General features: G+C 35.6%; 1 protein-coding gene across 1 annotated transcript; it reads right to left on the bottom strand.

Moving 5' to 3' along the window:
* Positions 1 to 12,940: 12,940 nt before the first annotated feature.
* LOC306869163 (5-hydroxytryptamine receptor 3A-like) lies at positions 12,941 to 19,706 on the bottom strand. The gene is made up of 10 exons (XM_079415792.1): positions 19,643 to 19,706; positions 19,452 to 19,514; positions 19,170 to 19,294; positions 18,489 to 18,533; positions 18,231 to 18,337; positions 16,387 to 16,556; positions 16,112 to 16,239; positions 15,222 to 15,432; positions 14,188 to 14,337; positions 12,941 to 14,114 (listed from the first exon to the last, which is right to left on the bottom strand). Exons 1-10 carry the CDS (start codon positions 19,656 to 19,658, stop codon positions 13,765 to 13,767), a joined length of 1,365 nt encoding a protein of 454 aa, XP_079271918.1. The 5' UTR covers positions 19,659 to 19,706; the 3' UTR covers positions 12,941 to 13,764.
* Positions 19,707 to 19,712: the final 6 nt, after the last annotated feature.

Genomic DNA, 19,712 nt, shown 5'->3' with positions numbered 1-19,712 from the left:
TGCTTGGATGAGTTTTCAGCAAATGTGATTGTTTTCAGCATGTCAAACGTCATAAAGACACATAAAAAACACAAAACTTATAAACAATTTGTTTCACACTTTACTTAAAGCAAATTGAATTAAAAATGTAAATTACAATTCAGAATCTTGCCTCCAAGCTCAATTCAAATGTAGAAATTGAGTTGATGTTTTAAAGGCATTCTCATTCAGTTCTGAATGGCTTTCAACTCTGCTGGATGGAGCTCAAACTAATGTGCTTTCTAGATTACCAGCATCACTCTTCACCACACCCAACGGCAAAAGAAAACCAAGTGTTGATATCAACAGCGTATGCTAAAACAACTGCTATCGTGGTATCAACACTGTTGTCTAATCAAATTACAATAGCACTTCAATCACCTTGCATAATATATAATGCATGCAAAGGCATGATTGCCTCTTATCTATTATATCTGATTTATAACTGTCATATCTGCTTAAATAAGACGATATCTATTATAGTGAGATCTTGATAAATGAAAAGCTGATAACATAGTCACGGGAGAGTCACCATTAAGCTTTAACGGTTATATACCGTAACCATAAATAGTGACCCTCAAAATTTGGAAAACCTAGACCATGTGCTGATTTTCCATAATGTCAATAGGTTGATAACACATCAGTGATGGTTATTGGACTGAATTTTCCAACAGTACAGAAAGAATGAAGTTCAGCATTTTCCAACAGCTCTATTGTCACCCTTAGACCCTCTTCTTGCCCAATTGGTCCAGTCATGTGAAAGAGTCCTTTTTATATGTTCAAAAAGTAACATGCTCAATAAAAGCAACCTGCACATGCAAATATGCTTCTGTATTATTACAGTAGCATATTTATTATTAAAAACAGGTCCTAAAATCACATCTATAGGCTGTTTTATTGCATAGTGTTAGTATTAAATAAAAGTTAAGGACAGTATGTGTTATTGTATTGTAATATGATATATAAATATGCATCTCCAAGCAACACAGCGATGTTTAGTATCTAAATGAATCAACTGAACAAATTGTGAACTATGATTCACAAAGAGAGCCGTTTGAATGAATCGAATGAATGAATGACTCATAGTTTCTTATTTACAGTGTCATTTCAGTACAGAAGAAGAAAAAAAACATTAAAGTGTTCACTCCAAAATTAAAATTCTGTCATTATTTACTCACCCTCGTGTCGTTTCAAACCTATATTTTGTGGAACATAAAAGAAGTCATTTTGAAGACGGTTGGTAACTAAGCTGATTTGGTTAGGCTACCGATGACTTTCATTACATGAACAATAAATACTGTGATGTTTCTCAAATCTTCTTCTTTTATGTTCCATCATTCATGTTAGGCTGTTGTAACCTAAACGTTTATGTGTAATGCATTTTATGTTGAATCAAATCACATTTTTCTTTTTAATGTCTACTTGATACTTTTCTCATTTAACACAATAAAAGCATTAAATGATCTTTTGTGGGTGTTCAAAGCCAAATTTAGTTTGCAATTAATAAGAATAAGCAATCACCACATCACGTAATTAATTAGATTACAATTTTGAATCGACTAACAGCCCTAATATATATAGTACCCTTCACTTGCACTGTATAGGTGATCACAAAACAAACAGAAAAAGATGACCAACAATAAATCATCTTCAAAAAGCATATTAAAATGTACTGATTGGCTCATTAATCTTAATCAGCTGCTTTGATAGAATTCTCTGCAGTGATGTGATTGCATGTTGATTAATTGTTGTTTTAATTTCAACAAACATTATGACAATTGATAGCTCTAAGCAGACTTAAGTTATCAGATAACGGATACAAGTAATGAAAACATAACACTTACAACCCTTCCGTGTCCTGACGAGCGTAAAAACCACACCAAGACAGAATGAAGGCCTTCTTATAGGTGAGCCTCAGACTTTGTTAGCCACCTTTGACCCACGGGTCAGTCGGGATTCTTAGAATTTGAGCATTAAATCCTTTCGACAATCTCTGAATGCCTCTTTGGCAAACAGTGATATTCCCAGAAGTGATCTCATTGGGTAGCTCACTTTACTCTTTTACAACGCAGGTTGTTTATATGACCTTGAATACACTCCTAGTCCATTTTTCTTCACTCTATAATAATCGACTCTCATTTTTGCAAAAGAATTACTAACTTGCGTCATAAAGGCAATAACCCTTAAAATGCGTCATACTATCTTTTATCAACGGCCAGTACAGATCTACAGACCCACTTTTAATCCTACAGTCTGGACTGGTTAAACAGCTTTACATTTGTTGTTGCCCATCAAAATCTCTTTAGAATTATTACATAATTATCTATGCTTCTGCATTGAGAGTTTATACAATAAGAGAGCACAAGAAATTCAAATCAATTATAGAGCTTGTGAACACCACAGGATGGTGGGCTCCTATCAAGGTTTCTCCTTGTCAAAGTTTCCTTGGGTTGAGGACTTTAAGGCATTAATTTCTGAAAAAGCTACTTTGAATCAACACGGATTGTGAAAAGCATAAATAAAATAACTTGACTGCTAATCACTCTTTATTCCAAAATCGTGCAGCTGTTTCTGCTTAGTCTGCAGACTTATCACTCATTAGTGAGTTCAAATATAATGCACAGGGTTTATAGGAATTACTGTAGATAATTTATATCTGATAATTTTGATATCTTATCATGTTTACAGATCAGATGTGATATGGATTATCTCTAGTCAATCTTATAAGATTTCTATGGGTGTGTCAAATTTGGATAAGTAAATCTGCTTATCTGTAGCGCATCCTTATCTTTAAGTTCAGCCCTTTTAGGGCCATCAATATGGTGATGGGCTGCATAAAGTCATTGGTGAGGACACATGGTAAGATGGGAGTTGAAATCAATTTTACGAGACCGACATGAATTGGTTATGAAACAACCTTGACTTTTTGAAATGTTGGAAGTCTGGGGCATGTTAGTGTGCTATTCATTGACCGCGTGTACTTTGTTAAGCTTTGTGTACGCAGTGACCTAACACACTTAATGAATACTAAAATTGTTTGCACGAATTTGCAGGTGCATTTACTATGCTTTGTTTTATTGATGTTAAGTGTGCAAACAATTTATACCAGAACAATTACAGGACAGCGCTATTGCTTTTATTAATTTCCTAGAAGACACACCGTGATCGAGAGGGTGCTTCAGTCAGGGTCACTGAGGTCACGGATGTGACAATTTCAATGTAAATTTTCAAACGTAGTAATTTTGATTGCATCATTTTTGGTAGTGATGGAATGCAAAGGCGCCGTTTATTAGTACTTATAAAGCACATAATGCCTTATTTTGACCATATTTTAGATCCCGTAAACTTACTGTAACAACTACCTTACTATTAATTAATACGCAGAAAATTAAGAGTTTATTGAGGTAAAAGTCATAGTTAATAGTTAGTTGAGAATTGGTCGCCAAATTGAAGTATGACTGATCTTTGCAAAGAGAAAGCCAGTGGTTTCCAACATAATCTTTTCGAGCAAGGTGCTTACAGAAACTATGAGATAAAAACTGGTGTTTAGTGGATTTTAGCCAATGCCTATATCGTAGATCTCATGATAGTGTATATGACCTAAAGATAAGGGTCACGGTATGGCAGGTTGATTTTAGCCACTGTTGGCAGGCAGATGCCATAATCTCACTGTTCTGACAATATAAAAGTCATAAACAATATCTGTTTATTCAGAAACAATAAAAATAAAAAGTCCAGTTGTTGGACAAACATTGTTGGTTTCTGCAAAATGATATAATGTTGCTTCTTGCAATTTCAAAGTGAAATGTCCAGTGAGTGGCACTAAAACGGTGTTCAATTTCTTCTAAAACAGATGAACATGAGTATGGCAACATCTTGTCATCTTATGTTGGTCGGTTTACATATCACGGCACACTCGGTCCTGGAGGGCCAGTGTCCTGCAGAGTTTACTTCCAGCTTGCCTCAACACACCTGCCGTGAAGTTTCAAGTATGCCAAGCAAGACCTTGATTAGCTGGTTCAGGTGTGTTTAATTAGGGTTGGAGCTAAACTCTGCAGGACACCGGCCCTCCAGGAACAAGTTTGGTGACCCCTGATATATATGGTATGAGAATGTATCCAGTTTAATAGCCTAGTAAATTTAGATACGTCAAAATATGAATTTGTGAACACTATCACAGCTCAGAGAAGATTGCTAAGATTTACTTCACAGAAGTGCTCTTTGATTTGGCATGCGCCTGGCTACACTCTTGTCACATAAGATATTTTATGACATTGTCAGTTTGTACTTAAAGCTCCTTTAAATGTTTGTAAGCCAGCTCTGATTAAATCTCAACCAGATTAAACACTGTAGTGCTTTAAGAAAGCCATGAAATGGCATTAATGTTTTCTTTCATGACATTTCTCTTAATTTCTCTTCTTTCTCTCTTAAGGTTTCTCTTGAAAATGGAAGGTGGGACAGGAATTTTTTAATTGCTAGTCAGGGTTGACTATTAGCATTGTTATTGACAGTTTTCACTTGACGTCACACCCTTATAGGACGCCCACCTGGTGGGAAAAACGCAGCTTTGCTCCACTGATCGCCAGTTATTTTTACGCAGATTGCATCAACTAATAATGTAGTAAAACGCAGATATTAAAAGGTGAAATTCAGTAAACACCTTATTGATTATGTATATTTTGTACAGGCAAGAAGATAAAGCCAGAATATAAACACAATGTGCAAAGTTTCACGTTAAATGGCTTCCCATAGAAAACCATTATAAGGAAAACACTGTGCACTGTAAAAAAAAAAAAAAAAGTTGAGCCAACTTAAAATTTTAAGGCAACCAGCTTCAGCAGATTTGTGAGTTTTCTCAACTTGTTGTTGTAAGTTTATACAGCAAAAAGTTGAGAATCTCCTACAAAAATAAGTTGAGAGAACTCAAAAATCTGCTGAAGCTGGTTGCCTTAAAATTTTAAGTTGGCTCAACTTTTTTTTTTTTTTACAGTGTGGATTGAAAGTGAAAGTGAAGTGACATCCAGCCAAGTATGGTGACTCATACTCTGAATTCGTGCTCTGCATTTATCCCATCCAAAGTGCACACACACAGCAGTGAACACACACACACCGTGAACACACACCCGGAGCAGTGGGCAGCCATTTATGCTGCGGCGCCCGGGGAGCAGTTGGGGGTTCGGTGCCTTGCTCAAGGGCACCTCAGTCGTGGTATTGAGGGTGGAGAGAGCGCTGGGCATTCACTCCCCCCACCTACAATCCCTGCCGGCCCGAGACTCAAACCCGCAACCTTTGGATTACGAGTCCGACTCTCTAACCATTAGGCCACACGTTCATATTCCGGCCTCATCTGCTTGCCTATGTAAACTATGCATCATTAATATGGTGAAAACTGAATTTGATCTTCTAATATTACCGTTTTAAATATATTATGGCACTTTAAGTGTTTTTACAATGTTTTGTCGCAAAGTTTATGATTGAAATATTGCCACGGGTGCTTAATATGGATTGCAAATGGCCAAAACTTGCATTTTGTTCAGAAATACCTTTGTTTTATTTTTTGAGAGGTGATCTAAATATTTGCAAAAAAACAGGTGAAAAATTGACACGTTTGTGCTGCAGTTCTATGGATGTTTTGCCCTCCAAGTCTTCGAGCCGGTCACATGACTGAAAGCTATGAATTAGCATACAAACAGTGGGTTCAAACCTTGATTTCATGGGGTCTGTAAGCATCTTTTGGCTTTGATGCCAAAAAAACTGTCCTCTGTGTTAAATGGCATCTTTATGCTCTCTATGGATTATTTCATTTTTAATTTTGAAGCAGTTCTGAACAAGGAAGAGCTACTAACCCATTTAAGGTCACTCCTTGAAAACCCTTATTAAACCCTTATTAAAGAGTTTATTTGGAAGTCATAAAGCAATTGTTATTTTTGCAGTCACAGCTCTGGCTCTGGTGAGGTTGTGTGTTTGCATTCAGTTAATAATTCATTAATGAATTAGGTGCTATATGTGATGGAGTCTGAAGAGAAATCATGACAAAGGCATGTGTACAGTGTGATCAGAGGCAAGCAGGGTGTGTTTTGTGGGGAAAGTGAAAGGCAGCTGTGGAAACACGAGAGATCAGATGCTATTGTGTTGTGTTTTCAGCTGGAGCTTATGATGTTCAATTATTAGTTGTAGTATACTTTAATGTCCTCGAAAGGAAAATTGTTGTGGACTACATGTTGCTGCAAAGACATGCAAATAAATCATTCTTATAATAATTATGTTTCTGAAATGCACACACAGGAGTGGATTTACAATAAGTATAATAATAACAATATAAACTTAAACTACCAGACACTTGCATTTTATTGTAAATAACATACAGTTAGTGTCTGCAAATATTACATTCAGTTTGCAGTTAAGTACATTTTTTTTAAGTAAATTGTTTCTGTAATAAGCACTCTTTAAAAAAAAAAAAAATATGCTGAAGTGTAAGAGCGACTGCCTGATTATATGTAGAACTGTGTGAATATCTGCATACCTGAATATCTCTGAATATCTATCAACTTTCTGTTGAATTCTCTGGAAACAGATTCTGTGTGGAGCCATTAAACTTTTATTAAGTCAAGTCAAGTCCCCTTTATTTATATAGCGCTTTTAACAATGTAAATTGTGTCAAAGCAACTGCACAATATCAAAAAAGGAAAATAGTGTGTCAATAATGTAAAATGAAAAGATTAAACAAAAGATTTTCAGTTAAAGGTATTTCATTATTGAATTCAGTGATGTCATCATCCAGCTCAGTTCAGTTTAAATAGTGTCTTTGCAATCAGGTCGACGATATCTCTGGAAATGAAGTGTCCCCAACTAAGCAAGCCAGAGGCGACAGCGGCAAGGAACCAAAACTCCATCGGTGACAGAATGGAGAAAAAACCTTGGGAGAAACCAGGCTCAGTCGGGGGGGCAGTTCTCCTCTGGCCAAACGAACCAGCAGTTCAATTCCAACTGCCGCAAAGTCAGATTGTAAGGGCTCAACTGGTTCCAGTGGTCTTTCCCGATGGCTGTCTAAGTGGCGGGGTCCTCACTGGGGATCTGTCTCTGGATTACTGTTGTTGTTTCATCCATATCATTATTATTATGATTTTTATTATTTAATTATTTCCTTATTTTAGTAAAGCTTTGTTTTAAGTTACTTTTTTACTTCTTGTTTACAGCCTTGTCTTGCCATCTCCTGTCTGACCCTGTTTCTGTTTTGATTATTTTGGGTTGCGATTGTGGTGGGTCTCATTAGCAACATAGATGAGACAAACTACAGGAGCGAGGTGAGCCGCCTGGCCGGGTGGTGCAGTGACAACAATCTCTCTCTGAATGTGGAGAAGACGAAGGAGATTGTTGTTGACTTCAGGAGAGTACACACTCAGCATGCCCCTCTGACCATCAACGGTGCGACAGACTTTATTAAAGAATTTGCTGATTTTCTATCAGAGTTAGTACTGGCTGCAGATAAAGTCTTAATTGTTGGTGATTTTAATATCCATGTCGATAATGAAAAAGATGCATTAGGATCAGCATTCATAGACATTCTGAACTCTATTGGGGTTAGACAACACGTTTCCAGTCGAAATCATACTCTAGATTTAATACTGTCATATGGAATTGATGTTAGTGGTGTTGAAATTCAGCAGCAAAGCGATGGTATCTCAGATCATTATCTAGTCTTGTGTAAACTCCATATAGCTAAAACTGTAAATTCTACTCCTTGTTACAAGTATGGTAGAACCATCACCTCTACCACAAAAGACTGCTTTGTAAGTAATCTTCCTGATTTATCTCAATTCCTCAGCATATCAGCAGAAAAACTTGATGATGTAACAGAAACTATGGACTCTCTCTTTTCTAGCACTTTAGATACAGTTGCTCCTTTACGCTTAAGGAAGATCAAAGAAAACAGTCCGACTCCGTGGTATAATGAGCACACTCGCACCTTAAAGAGAGCAGCCCGGAAAATGGAGCGCAGATGGAGGAAAACAAAACTAGAGGTATTTCGTATAGCCTGGCGGGAAAATACCCTATCCTACAGAAAAGCATTAAAAACAGCTAGATCTGATTACTTTTCGTCTCTTCTAGAAGAAAAGAAACATAACCCACGGTATTTATTCAATACAGTCACTAAATTAATCAAAAATAAAGCATCAACAGGTGTTGGCATTCCCCAAGAGCACAGTAGTAATGACTTTATGAACTACTTTACTTCCAAGATCGATTCTATCAGAGATAAAATTGTAATCATGCAGCCGTCAGCTACAATATCGCATCAGATGCACTATAGATCCCCTGAGGAACTATTCCACTCATTCTCTACTATAGGAGAGGAAGAATTGTATAAATTTGTTAAATCATCTAAACCAACAACATGTATGTTAGACCCTATTCCATCTAAACTACTAAAAGAGCTGCTTCCAGAAGTCATAGATCCTCTTTTGGCTATTATTAATTCATCACTGTCATTAGGATATGTCCCCAAAACCTTCAAATTGGCTGTTATTAAGCCTCTCATTAAAAAACCACAACTTGACCCCAAAGATTTAGTTAATTACACACTGATCTCAAATCTCCCTTTTCTGTCAAAGATACTAGAAAAGGTAGTATCCTCGCAATTATATTCCTTCTTGAAAAATAGTATTTGTGAGGAATTCCAGTCAGGATTTAGACCGTATCATAGTACTGAGACTGCTCTCATTAGAGTTACAAATGACCTGCTTCTATTATCTGATCGTGGTTGTATCTCTTTATTAGTGCTACTGGATCTTAGCGCTGCATTCGACACTATCGACCACAACATTCTTTTGAATAGACTAGAACACTTTGTTGGCATTAGCGGAAGTGCCTTAGCATGGTTCAAATCGTACTTATCTGAACGCCATCAGTTCGTAGCAGTGAATGAAGAGGTATCATATCGATCACAAGTGCAGTACGGAGTACCTCAAGGCTCAGTACTAGGGCCGTTACTGTTCACGCTTTACATGTTACCCTTGGGAGATATTATCAGGAGACATGGTGTAAGCTTTCACTGTTATGCTGATGATACTCAGCTCTATATTTCTTCGCTGTCCGGTGAAACACACCAAAATGAGAAACTAACGGATGCATAGTCGATATAAAAAACTGGATGACGAGTGACTTCTTACTGCTAAATTCTGAAAAAACAGAGGTGTTAATTATCAGACCTAAAAACCCCACATGTAATAACCTAGAACACTATCTAACACTTGACGGCTGCTCTGTCAATTCTTCTTCATCAGTCAGGAACCTAGGTGTGTTGTTTGATAGCAATTTTTAATTTTAAAGCCATGTTTCTAGCATCTGTAAAACTGCGTTTTTCTATCTCAAAAACATATCTAAATTGCGACCTATGCTCTCAACGTCAAATGCAGAAATACTAATTCATGCGTTTATGACCTCAAGGTTAGACTATTGTAATGCTTTATTGGGTGGTTGTTTGTCTGTTTCTATTCTGTTTCTCAGTCCGTGTCCGGATCAGATGGTGGATCGGCGCCGGGAGATGATATATGTGGCCCTGATCGTCGGCGGAAGCCGGACACCTGGATGAGCCCCGGGGACATATCCCCAGTGAAGACCTCAACATAAAATACAATAAAACTTAAAATAAAACAAATAACTAAAAATATAATAAAATAACGAACTACACAATACTATTATTGTTAGATATTGCATCAATATAAAAATAGAAATATAATACATTTATATATTAAAAAAATTTAATTAAAACAATAAAATAAACAATAATATCCTGGCCAGAGGAGAACTGGCCCCTCAACTGAGCCTGGTTTCTCCCAAGGTTTTTTTTTCTCCATTTTGTCACAGAGGGAGTTTTGGTTCCTTGCCACTGTCGCCTCTGGTTAGCTCAGTTGGGGACACTTAATTTCTAGCGATTATCATCAATTTGATTTCACAGATACTATTTAAACTAAACTGAGCTAGACAATGACATCACTGAACTCAATAATGAAATGCCTTTAACTGACAATTGAATGTTTAATCTTATTTTTATACATTACTGACACTCTATCCTCCGATTTGATACTGTTAAGTGCTTTGACACAATCTGTATTATTAAAAGCACTATATAAATAAAGGTGACTTGACTTGACTTGTTTCTAAATGAATTTCCAAGAAAGAAATAAGTATCCAAACATCATGCCTAGCTTTTCAATTCAATCAAAGTTTGGATGAATCCACATTTATGTGCCAACATTGCCGCAATTTCCTCATTTTTATCAGATAAAATGCGTCACCAACCTGTTTTTATGACATTTTGCATATTACACCCATGATGCAACGTGTACAGTCATACAGCCATTAACCTACAGTCATTTAAAAGCTTTTTTTCCCCCATTTCACTGTAAATATTTGTTTTTTTGTTATTGTTGTTTCCAAAGTATTTAGCTTTATTTTCAACATTTTCATAGTTTGATCTAACTTTTCTTGATATATTATACCGCTTATATTTTCCTCTATAATGAAAGGCAATGCAAACAGCCCTATTTTGCCTTTTAAATATTACAGGTTCTTCCCTGCTCTAACATATAGACACATAACATACATTAGCTTTTATAATCAACAGAAAGACTTTTGATTTAAATTAATATGAAAAAAAGTGTTTATCTTAGATCACAGTTTTTAAGTAATTTAACAATCAAATTTGTCAATTTCTCATCACAATCCACTATTTCATTTATTTAGAACTGTTTTTGCTTGTAAATGACGCATAATCTATGCATATTTTTCTCCTGATTCAAACAAGAGGACTCTTTTCACTGGAGGAAGTGATATTATGGACGGCGGACTCATATTTTAACTGGAAGCATTTAATGATTTTAAGTTAATAACGTCTTGATGGATCAACAAACACGCAGCTTTTCTCTTCACATGATGTTAATTGATGGACTGGAGTTGTGTGGATTACTTGTGGATTATTTTGATGTTTTTATCATTTGTTTGGACTCTCATTCTGACGGCACCCATTCACTGCAGATGATCCATTGCTGATGTAATGCTACATTTCTCCAAATATGTTCTCACGAAGAAACAAACTCATCTACATCTTGGATGGCCTCAGAATGAGTACGTTTTCAGCAAATTTTCATTTTTTGGATTACCCATTCCTTTAAAGTTAATAAAATCTGCATTTACATTGCCTATAAAAGATATATATATATATATATATATATATATATATGTATATATACACACACACATGTGGTCAAAATTGTTGGTACCCTTGGTAAATATGATCAAAGAAGGCTGTGAAAATAAATGTGCCTTTTAAATCACAAAAATCTAAGCTTTCATTGGAGAATAAGAATTTACAATGCTGTAAAAAAAAAGTTCAGCAAACCTAAAATTTTACGGCAGCCAGCTTCAGCAGATTTTTGAGTTCTCTCAACTTATTTTTGTAGAAGATTCTCAACCTTTTGTTGTATAAACTTAAAACAAGTTGAGAAAACTCACAAATCTGCTGAAGCTGGTTGCCTTAAAATTTTAAATTGGCTCAACTTTTTTTTTTTTTTTTTACAGTGTGGGGGGAAATATCATTATGAAATACTTTTTTTTTTTTTTTTTTTTACAGTGTGGGGGGAAATATCATTATGAAATCCTTTTTTTTTTTTTTTTTTTACAGTGTGGGGGGAAATATCATTATGAAATACTTTTTTTTTTTTTTTTTTTTACAGTGTGGGGGGAAATATCATTACGAAATACTTTTTTTTTTTTTTTTTTTTACAGTGTGGGGGGAAATATCATTATGAAATACTTTTTTTTTTTTTTTTTTTACAGTGTGGGGGGAAATATCATTATGAAATACTTTTTTTTTTTTTTACAGTGTGGGGGGAAATATCATTATGAAATAAATAAAAAAAATTCTCAAATACATAAGTGTCTTTATTGAGAATTTAATTCATAATAACATCAAACTGTTATACCTCTTGACTCTTGAGTGAATGCATCTAGGCTTTTATAAGAAAAACAGTCTAGAGAAAATATAATTATGAAACAAACAAAAATCAAGAAAAATTTATTACTAAACACTGAATGTCTAACTTTGTGATAACACCAATATAAATTAAATATCTTGGTAACACTTTAGAATAGGGAACACTTATTCACTATTAACTATGACTATTCCCTCAAAAAAATCCTAATTTGCTGCTTATTAATAGTTAGTAAGGTAGTTTTTAAGTTTAGGTGGGGGGTAGGATTAAGGGATCTTTTTGTTGTGGTTTTGCTGTGTTGTAACTCTGGGGGGTAAAAAATAATAAAATCTTCATCCATTGACGGACATTCAAAACCCATTTGAACCAAAAGAAATATACTTTGAGACTGTGTTTGTGGATTTGTCATGGTGTCATTTTCCTGAGACTAATAGGATTTTTCATTTATTGCTCTCTCCAGGAATTATTGCTTTTCTTGATTTGATTTTCTTCAGTTTTGCCTTATACATGTCAGGATACTGCCATCTGCAGGCAGGACCTGTATGCTCTAACAAGACAGAATTCAAAACTCACAACTGAATCAAAATACATTCATTTATTAATCACACTAAAATGTATCTATTATTATACATTTCATGTACATTTACATATATTCACTTAGCAAATTCTTTTATCCAACTAAAACAACAGACAAATGAGGCTGTTTTAAGAGCCAGGAATAAGCTAGTAGCTAGAGCAGAGTTGAAATGCAGAAGAGAAAGTGAAATATTTTTCTTTTTGAATATGAGTTCACCATAGTAAGTGTTTTTTATGGATGTGGACATTTTAAGTAGTATTGGCATGTCTTGCCATACAAAAATTACTTTATTCAACTGCTATTAGAATACTTTTTAAAACAAGCGTCCTATTAACCCACACAGAAGCAGATAAACATTGGATGAGTTTATTTACAATTCTTTCAAGGTATGAGAGTTGTATCAGACTTGCCTCATACCGGCTTCTATAAACATTACCAGAATAATTCATTTTAAATCCCATCACCATACAAAGGGCAGACAGTTTGGAAAATGGATAGACTTATAGTGAATCTGTGGTGACAGGATCCTGGTTTTGATTTTGGATGTAGGATTCCTGACACTTTAGACTTGGTCAAATGTAAGGACCCTTACATCCTTGCTCCGAACACTTCTGTCACCCTATAAATCTAAATGCATTATTATTTCCACAAATCCCCCATTAACAAAAAAGCAATAAAATTATAGATATGTAAGAATTATTATAAGTAGTATTATAAGAAGTATTGTTCTTATAACTCATCTAATAAATGTGTATTAATTAGAATTATATTGTTTAAAAAAATCTGAAAAATAAATGTTTATATAAAGATGATTTAATAACTTTGCTAGATCATATAATTATAGGACAAAAAAAGAAAAGGTACATTGATTTGGCATTCTGTCCATGATTTAAGTTAGTGCTTAAATTAAGATGTTAGATTCTGTCTCCTCTCCTCCCGCCTCCCCATCCCTGCATGATAAAAACATGAATGTAGGCCTAAGGTGGAGAAGAGAAGGAGGAGGGATGCTATAGAGCCACGTCATTGGAAGCTAAGACGCTAAGACCCCTTGGAACATGATTGACTGGATTAAATGAACAAGCTCCTCCTTGACTTATGTCTTCATATCAAATTAAATTTGGTTTCATGGACATCACATATAGACAGTTGTAGATCCAAATCGCCAATGTGCAAAAATCAAATCATAATATAATCATCATCTGTGTTGTTGTAATCATAATCAGTATAGTTGTAAATATGATAAAAAATAGACCAATAATAAAAATAATCTTCCTTATCCCATATAATCATCTTTTTGGGTTTGCAAACATCTGCTGTAGTGACAATGGCAACAATGATGATGTAAATGATGTCAATGGACAAAAAGAAACAAAAACAGATTTTGTCCAAGCGGTCTACAAAAGACTCGTTGCTGTTTGCCACTTGTTCTTTTTGTTCCATATTTTCCAAAAAGTTCACAATTTTTTGGACGGAAGCTACCTCTGAGGTCAGATCAGTAGACTTTGTTGTTGCGATCACAACAGCATCTGATAATGGAGAACATATGCATGAACACACTAATAAGTCATTAATTCTTCGTAGTATTTATTATTGTCTTACCTTCATCGTGACCCAGCCTGGCATTTTGTGTTTTGATTCTCTTTGAGCATTTACAAGGCAGGATGCTGTCATCTAATGTCAGACGTGTCAACACTATAGATGTCACCATGCTCAGAACCAGACTGACCAGACAGAAGCAGAAGTGGTAATCTTTGGAGCAAAAGCCTTAATTTAGCAATAGTAAACCTTAATTTACTTGTGCAGAGTATAATTGTACATGGACTGAATTGTACAATTTAATACTGTTGTCTGAAGAAACAAACTTTGTTGCAAAATTCACATTTTGTCACATTGATGTCACATCAGCTAACCACTGGGGTACCTCAGGGTTCAGTGCTGGGACCCTCCTCTTCTCAATATACAACATCGCTAGGACCTATCATCTGAGTGAACACATCTAGGTTTTTATGAAAGAACACTTCCAACTAAACCTAATTGAGACAAAGCATCACCCCACCTCAGGAATTGATCAAAACATTACATTTTAGCTGACTTGTCAATGGTTTCTCAGAAATAAATGAAATGTCCCAATGAAATGTGAATAAAACTAAAATATTAATGCTCTAGATATTGAAACAAACATAATCCCTACAGTAACTCTAAACCTGATCCAGTAGTGAAAAGCAAATGGGAGATGTGAGGGGGAAAATTCAACAGCTACGCTATTTTTGCTTGCTTCTGCAATGTTTTGAGTCAGTTATTGGGTTTCACAGGACTTATGTGCCCAGTACCCAAGTGCTTTGCATTGCATTGTTCAGGCCATGTTTTGTGAATGGTTTGCATAACGCACATACGGTCTGTTGAGTCTGATAAACCACTTTCTTGTTTGATAAATTTCACTGTAATATATGATCACAAAAACTGAAGTACTGTTGGTTGCAACTTGAGTACATTCAACATGTTTTCATTGAGACCAAGTATTCACATCTGCAAACTTGCACAAGTAATCTCTATTGTACTGCATCACACTATGACTATCGCCCACGGTTAATGGCAGAGGTGTAAGAGGCCTGTTGTTGTGTTCTTTCACTTACGGAGGAGAGGGCTACAGCTTGTACCACTGGACAGATGATCGTTGAGGATGACTAGGAACATGGTGAAGCTCAAGACTAAGGTGACCTTAAGGTTGTTGCGTTCTCCTCCTTGAACTGGCAGAGCAAAGCTCACCAGGTCAGCCAGCATTATCAATACACTAGGCAAGATCAGGGTCACAATGGCACTGAACGGATTGATTGATAAAGTGACCTGTTAACAGATGAAAGAAGAAAGAACAAGTATTAATTTAATATTTATGTCTTTACTCTACAGATTATTTCCTAACAAGATGTGTATATTGAATTTGGTCCTTTTTAATGAATGGCAGCGTGTAGAAAACTGTCAGTTGTTCATTTATATGAACTTCATTTCACAAGGAATCAAATTTCACTTGACATTTGGCCATAGAAACCATAAAAAATGCATTTATTGATGTTACTCGGCAGCAAGTAAAACATGAACTCATGCAATGCAAAACATGTTAGCCAGACCTAAATCACTGATTATGTTCCATTTGAGATGAAAGTACCCTTCTGAAATTCATACACTAATGATTCCCAACCATGTTCCTGGAGGCCCCCTAAACTCAAACTCATAATCAAACACCCCTAATTCAGGTTGTCAGCTCATTAGCAGATGCTCCAAGACCTGAAATGGGTTTGTCAGACAAAGACAAACTCCAGTTCTCCAGGTACAGGGTTGGGAACCACTGCACTAGATGACAGAGTACATAGCATATAGTGTAGTCACCTACTGAAAGAGACATTTGTAGTCTGTACACAAACAGAATAATTCACTTCCATTTTTGAATATGGCTGTCATTCCAAAAATTTAGCATTGTGTACGTACTAAAACCAAGAATATGTGACATAAGGTCTTTATGTCATACCGAGAGAAATGTGCGCTTTGTAGACTCTGAGTCTTGTGTTATTTCCACATTCTCAGTCAGCCACTCTCCACTCTGCTCACTTCCACTCATAGTTATGTTATCAGGGTATGATAGTATAAGTCCACAACCTAGATCAACACAAATGAAACAATGTTTATCAGTTTAGCTGTTATTCAAATATCTTTTCTAAGTAATCATTTATTCAGGATAATTTTCCCTGGTTATGAACAAATGATCAGTGTCGGGCTACTGTTCATTCAAAAATGTCATCTTACCGCTTTGATTCCAACCATTGATGGCCACAGGACAATCTCCAATCACAAAGGGGTAGGTGAAAAGGTTGATTTCACAGCTCACTGCTATGAACAAGATAACAGCATGGTCCACATCTCCATCTCTCGTCACCAGTACATCACTTTTGTACGGCTGCACGGTTATATCTATTCTGAATGCATAAAAAGAGAGAATATGACATGTTACCCAAATTGGAAACCAATCATGCTTTTGGTCCACAACCACCAGAGTGAGCTATCCAGTGAAGATTCTCATTAACCCAGCTGTCTAATGTTTAACTTCAGCTGTCTCATATCAAGTTTGTCTATAAACACTCTCTACACTCTTCATAATGACAGTTGGACACACATGCTTGCTTAGAATGCAATTAAGGCGTTATGATTAAAGTTCACGCAAAAGTGAAAACTCATTCCATGTTGTTCCAAACATGTATGATTTTTTATTTTTTCTGTGGAACACAAAAGAAGATTGTTTAAAAAGTAGATTCCCACTATATTGTACTCTGTAGATTTACAAGCTATACCATCAGTTTTATACAGTTCAGCTCTATATTTCTTTGCGACCTGATGAAACTGACCGATTTGCAAAACTAACGGAATGTATAGTTGATATCAAAAACTGGATGACTAGCAATTTCTTACTGTTAAATTCTGAAAAAACAGAGGTGTTAATTATTGGACCAAAAACTTTTGCATGTAATAACCTAGATCACTGTCTAATACTTGATGGCTGCTCTGTCAATTCTTCGTCATCAGTTAGGAACCTAGTTGTACTTTTTGATAGCAATCTTTCCTTCGAAAAACATGTTTCTAGCATTTGTAAAACTGCATTTTTCCATTTTAAAAATATATCTAGATTATGACCTATGCTCTCAATGTCAAATGCAGAAACGTTAATTCATGCATTCATGACCTCGAGGTTAGATTATTGTAATGCTTTACTGGGTGGTTGCTCTGCTTGTTTAATAAATAAACTCCAGCTGGTTCAAAATGCAGCAGCTAGAGTTCTTACTAGAACCAGGAAGTATGACCACATTAACCCAGTTCTGTCAACACTGCACTGGCTCCCTATTAAACATCGTATACATTTTAAGATCTTGCTAATTACCTATAAGGCCCTGAATGGTTTGGCACCTCAGTATTTGAGTGAGCTCTTATCGCATTATAGTCCTTCACGTCCACTGCGATCTCAAAACTCTGGCCATTTGATAATACCTAGAATATCAAAATCAACTGCGGACGGGAGATCGTTTTCCTATTTAGCGCCCAAACTCTGGAACAATCTACCTAACACTGTTCGGGAAGCAGACACACTCTGTCAGTTTAAATCTGTACCGTAGCCAACCAGATCCAGACTATATCCAGATCAGATGGTGGATCAGCACCTAGAGATGACCTCTACAGCCAGGACACCTAGATGAGCCCCAGAGACTGATCCCCAGTGAAGACCCTGTCTCCAAGACGGCCATCGGGACAAGACCACAGGAACCAGATGAGTCCTTTGCACAATCTGAATCGGCTTTAGTCTAGATTTAAACTGCTGATTTTGTCTGGCCAGAGGAGAATGACACTATTTCAACAAACTATTTCTCCGTCTAAATACTGTAAAGCTGATATAAAGCCACCCAGCTTTATATCAAGCCGATGTAAATACATACATGCGCTATACAAATAATACTGACTTGACACGACTTGACACACTTTCAGTGTCAGTCTGAAAATTCAGTTTGATGTGGGACCTTAAAACTGTATAATAGGCAGTGTTAGCATATACTAAACAGAGAAATTCAAGCCATGCCACAAAAATCTCTTGTAAGTTCACTTACGCATTGTCCAAAATTAACCCAGGAGTCCAGATTTTGTCAGCTGGCAACACAATTGCTAAATCATTAGATGTGTTTTTATTCCACCCTAGCCCAGGATCGGACCACTTCTATGGAGGAAAATAAACTTCAAAAAACACATTCACTGACATTTTGCCCATTGTAAAACCAAATTATTGTGAGCATTAGTTAAGAATGAGTTTATGACCTTTGAGATTAATGATTTTTTTTCCCCCCAAAGTCAAAAATGTTTCTGCTCACCATGTTAACCTTGACACGGCTGCTCATTTGCATGTTCTTTGTATCCTAAATACGGATGATGACAGAATGGTGACAGAATCATTACACTGAAAAAATAATAACAACATTTAGGCTACTTTTAAAGCATTAAATTGCATAAAAATAAGTACAATCTTGTCAAATGGAACAAAAGCGAGAATACCATCTACTTACAAATGTTATTTTGTAACACGTTTATAACAGTTGTACACACCATACTCTTGTTTAAAGCATTTTTCATTAAAGACTGCATGAATAATTGTATTTCCTTCCATCAAGCTAAAGTTCCACTTTTTTTAAACTTCACTTAAAAATCAATGACGCAGAAAACAAATATGACGACTTTTGTATTGACTATTCAGTGTTTTCCTCTGCCTCAATAATGTAATGCATCTGGGAGATTTTATGAATAGTATTTAGTAGTAAATTTTTACAAAATTATTTACGTTTATTTAAATTAGAACCCTAGTTCATAATATTAAATTGAAATACAAATGTAGAACTTCTTTTTTTTTTTTAGCTCTATGTACCTGACCACAAACTTTTACAGTGCAGTTTAAATGGTTAACAATCACATTTCATACTTGAAATATTATCAATTTGTTTTTCCAAGCATGAAACAAAGACAGAAAGAATGGAATTTAAAAAAAAAACTCTACTTACAAACGACAGTGTCTCATATTGCATTGAAGTGATGTTTACAGTGACAGAACAGTGTGGTGCGCTTATCAGTTTCTTGGCAATTATAGAATTTGCAAGACATCGAGTGTCACATGAATCTGCCAAAACTGTTGGAGCAGATAAACATGTTAGAAACATTACTTTTAATTAAGGCAAAAAAACAAAAACACTTGAGAATCCATAGCACTTATCGGCAAATTGTAAAATTTTCACACAAAAAATACAGTAGAAAGTGCATTCATTGCAGCTTGAGAAAGTGTTTACCAATCAGATTTGAAAGGATGAGAAATGACAGAGAAATCCTGTGTCGAAGAACCATTTCAGTTCCTACAAACACACACACACACACAAAAATCTCTTATTCTCTTATAGTCATAAGTCTCTTACATGCATCATTTAAGTAGCCATCCACAGTAGCTTAAGAAACATTAAAACAATAAAACTGATAAACTTACCTTTGCAATTCAACATGAGCAAATGAATGAAAATTTCTCCTTCAGTTGTCACCGTTTATGGATTATATGA

Source organism: Barbus barbus (genome assembly GCF_936440315.1).
Source record: "Barbus barbus genome assembly, chromosome: 4".
NCBI classification, from domain to species: Eukaryota; Metazoa; Chordata; class Actinopteri; order Cypriniformes; family Cyprinidae; genus Barbus; species Barbus barbus.
The sequence above is the reverse complement of the archived record's forward strand: the minus strand, read 5'-3'. Positions and strand labels throughout refer to the sequence as shown.

What these genes read in the sequence shown, in the direction of transcription:
- LOC306869163 (XM_079415792.1), bottom strand. An exon ending in CAATGGTTGGAATCAAAGCG is followed by an intron (nt 16,240 to 16,386) that starts GTAAGATGACAT and finishes GTGTTGATCTAG; the next exon opens with GTTGTGGACTTATACTATCA. An exon ending in CAGGCTGGGTCACGATGAAG is followed by an intron (nt 14,115 to 14,187) that starts GTAAGACAATAA and finishes CTCCATTATCAG; the next exon opens with ATGCTGTTGTGATCGCAACA.